Consider the following 3,928-nt stretch of genomic DNA (forward strand, 5'->3'; position numbering starts at 1 on the left):
ACTTTGTCACCCTCAGTAGAGTGCAGTAGTGTCATAGCTCACAGCAACTTCCAACTCTTGGGCTCAAGTAATACTCTTGCCTCAATCTCCAACTCCAAGTAGCTGGGGTTATAGGCGCCCATCACAATGCCCGGCTATTTTTAGAGACGAGGTCTCCCTCCGCCTCAGGCTGGTCTGGAACCTGTGAGCTCAGGTAATCCACTTGACTTCTCTTCCTTCTTCCAACTATCTTAAGACTAGGGACACACTTCTCTAATGCTATGTAGGGGCTGTTGCTATGGCCTGGCCTTAGCTATGGGACCAGCCCTGAACAACATTGCAAAGCTGGACACCACAGAGATTCGAAAAGAGACTGGCAGGTGTGCAGGATGTCAAGAGAATTCTTCCTCCGTTCTTTGGTCTCAGTATTGAGCATAACAGCAGTTTATCAGAGAACATGATATGAAAAGACAAAATCACATGCTACATATGAAAGGAAAACAAGGCCAGACGCGGTGACTGACACAGTGGCTAACACATGTAATCCTAGCACTCTGGGAGGCAGAGGTGGGTGGATAGCTTGAACTCATGAGTTCAAGAGCAACCTGAGCAAAAAGTGACACCCCTATCTCTACTAAAAATAGAAAAACTGAGGCAAGAGGATCGCTTGAGCCTGAGTTGGAGGTTGCTGTGAGCTATGATGCCACAGCATTCTACCCAAAGTGACAGCTTGTGACTCTGTTTAAAAACAAAAAAGGAAAGGAAAACAAATAGTTTTAAATCACTAAAGAAATCGCTCTACAGGGATGATACCCTTTTGCTCTGCAATAATTTATTCAAATATTCCTGCAAAAATAGAATAAACTTTCTCATAGAAATAAGCCAGAAAAAAGGTAGAATAATCTATCATTTCCACCTTGTGATAAAGTAGTAAGAAATCTATCTGATACTACCTTCAATACATGACACTATACTTAGTATCTGCTGAGGATTGCTTGGATAGATGATAAATAAAAAGGCAACTGGCAAGTAATTCCCAAAATATACAGGTTCCATTATTTAGTTCCTTAAAAATTAATTCAAAATTTTGGCAGTGTGGTACCTGCACAGGGAGGCAGGATCTAAAAACACACAGCCCTTGCAAGTTAACTGCTCCCTTGAGTTGTCACCCTGACGGAGGCCTATCCTCCCCATCCCCACAAACCCCCAAATTCTAGGTTCTCAAAAGCTATAACAATAGGGGATTGGCTCAAACTGCAGCGTAATCATTTTCATATAAGCATTTACTTAAACAGAAGTAGAAGACCAAACCACACCCCTTCAGCTTACTGAAAAGTAGGTTGAGAAAAGCTCTGCCGTACTCGAAAAAGCAACTCGAGTATGGTCATCTTTCCCAACGCAACAGCACAAGAACTTGATTCTGGTTTCCCACACGCTTGTAGCTGCTGTCTTGAGGCCATTAAGAAACTGGCTAGAATCATGAGTATCGAGGTGACTGGGACCAGCAGAGAAATATGGAGGCATTTTCCCCCCCAGGGGGTCAAAGACAATGATAACGGTAACCACAGTGGCAATGATGATGATCCAACTGCAAAACATAAAGAGGAAAGACTTGATGACTGTGGGCCCCCTCCAGATGCAGGGCCCAGGGCTCCCTCCTTGGGCTGTTTCTGTATCTTTACAACTGAGGGTCCAGTTCCCAAGGAAGATGCAGTTCTCTGACAACAGGCTGAGGTGAACAACTCATTTCTTCCAGAAAGTTCCTTGTGAGCATACAGCTAATCCAGGCCCCCCAAAGATCAGAGCCCTAAAAGTAAAACCCTTAAAAGGAACACAAGAGCCATCTTGTGTTGGCACAGAAGCAGCTGGACTTGTTCTCCACAGCCCCCGACCATAACCCAGGCCCCTGCTTCTCAATGCATCAGCATTCTCAGTAAAACCAAAAGAATTTCTGTATCCCAGGACACTGAAAGGTGTTTCAATCATAGATTTAAGTATTTCTACATGTCTGTGGTGTGCAAGACCCTAGATTCATGAACACACTGCACTGCTGGGAAGACACACTTCTGTGAAGTGAGTCTGATGCCAATCCTCTTTAGGATTTTTAGCCTAGAGAATGTGAAAACTTTATCACTGCAGAATGGGCAATTAAATTTGCAAACTCATCCTAGAAAAAGTGCTACATACCTCACTGCTGAGTACCACTATGGTCACTTTTAAAGTACTCCTCTTGGCCATTTGGTGACTGTAATGATATTCAGCAATAAGGTATGTAGCACTTTTTCTATGAGTTCTTGAACTTAATGGTCAGACCTTGTACAATAACAGCTCTGATGGCTGTTCAAGAAAAGAGTTCCAAAATTGCTTTGAAGAGTGTACTAGACACTGGCATCAGTATATAGCTTCTAAAGGGAGTATTTCAAAGGTGACAGGAGTGAAATTCAGCAATGAAGTGGGCAGCACTTTTTTTTAGGACAAATTCATGAACTTAATTGCCTGCACTCATATTCTTCCCTGTAGCAATTCTTGACACTGTATCTCTTCTCATCCCTTCAGTTTTAGTTTCTGCCCTTGTTTTGGTCTTTAGTTTTCTTCCTTCTTATAAGGGATGAGAGGGAATGAGAAGAGTAAGAATCAGTAAGAAAAAAATTACATCAATAAATGTACAATGAAAGATGAGTTATTTCTCATGTATAAACATATATCTCTAAATTTTCATGAGTTACTCAGAAAGGTCCAATTTTTAACTATAGAAAGCCCATATGATTCTAGGCTATCTGTTGTGTTTGTCAGAAAGGTTTGTTCACCTACATCTCAAATGCATTTATTTATTTAATTACATCTCAAATGCATTTAAATGCTAAGAGAAGAAGGGAGACCTCACCTGACAATGACGGTTATTTCGATGCCATTCTCAACTGTCTTATCACACCGAATACCATGTGCTATCCAGGCAGCCCCCAGAGAAGCCCAGAGCATCTCTGGCAAAAACAGTGCCAGGCGGATATAAAGCAGCTTAGTCATAGACTTCCGAGGTCCAGGGTTACAAATGGTTCCTGAAATACAGAAAATATTCAGAGTGCTCATTTGCTTCCTCAGAGATGAAGAACTTCATTTGTACAAAAATAAAGCAAACATTTGTACTGTACCCACACCCACCAAATGACTTTTCTACTTGTAATTGGTAATCAATCAAGTATGAGAGCATGCGACAAAGTGAGGATGGAAACCTATGACAAAAAGCCTTAGATTAGCCAGGCATGGTGGGTCATGCCTGTAATCCTAGCACTCTGGGAGGCCAAGGTAGCAGATCACTTGAGCTTACAAGTTCGAGACCAGCCTGAGCAAGAGTGAAACCCCCCCACTCCACCCTCACCCTCCTGTCTCTAAAAATAGCCAGGTGTTGTGGTGGGTGCTTATAATCACAGCTACTTGGGAGGCTCAGGCAAGAGAATCACTTGAGCCTAAGAGTCTGAGGCTGCTGTGAGCTATGATGCCATGGCTCTCTACCAGGGGTGACAAAGTGAGACTCTGTCTCAAAAACAAACAAAAAAAAAAAAAAGGACTTAGATTCATTTCTTAAGATTTACCAGAGATTAAAAACAATCCCAGGGCTTGGTGTCTGTAGCTCAAGAGGCTAAGGCGCCAGCCAAATACACCAGAGTGGGTGGGTTCGAATCCAGCCTGGGTCTGCCAAACAATGACAACTACAACCAAAAAATAACTGGGCGTTGAGGTGGGCGCCTGTAGTCCCAGCTACTTCAGAGGCTGAAGCAAGAGAATCACTTAAGCCCAGGAGTTGGAGGTTGCTGTGAGCTGTGACGCCATGGCACTCTACCCAGGCCATCAGTTTGAGGCTCTGTCTCAAAAATAAATAAATAAATAAAACACTCCTAGGTTCTAACTAGGGTGACAACTTAATCACTGCCCAAATTGGGATTTTTTTTTT

At 42.7% G+C, this 3,928-nt stretch overlaps 1 protein-coding gene across 2 annotated transcripts in view; it reads right to left on the reverse strand.

Moving 5' to 3' along the window:
* DAGLB (diacylglycerol lipase beta) overlaps positions 1-3,928 on the reverse strand; it is a 47,357-nt gene that overhangs the window by 31,149 nt on the left and 12,280 nt on the right. For both annotated transcript variants that reach the window (XM_003795426.3, XM_023516525.1), the window contains 2 exons: positions 2,864-3,035; positions 1,309-1,567 (listed from right to left, as the gene is read on the reverse strand). In XM_003795426.3, the coding sequence (XP_003795474.1) occupies positions 1,309-1,567; positions 2,864-3,035 (431 nt within the window). The remainder of the gene's footprint in view (positions 1-1,308; positions 1,568-2,863; positions 3,036-3,928) is intronic.

This window comes from Otolemur garnettii, unplaced genomic scaffold, assembly GCF_000181295.1.
Source record: "Otolemur garnettii isolate 467f Iridium unplaced genomic scaffold, OtoGar3 scaffold00092, whole genome shotgun sequence".
Classification (NCBI taxonomy): domain Eukaryota; kingdom Metazoa; phylum Chordata; class Mammalia; order Primates; family Galagidae; genus Otolemur; species Otolemur garnettii.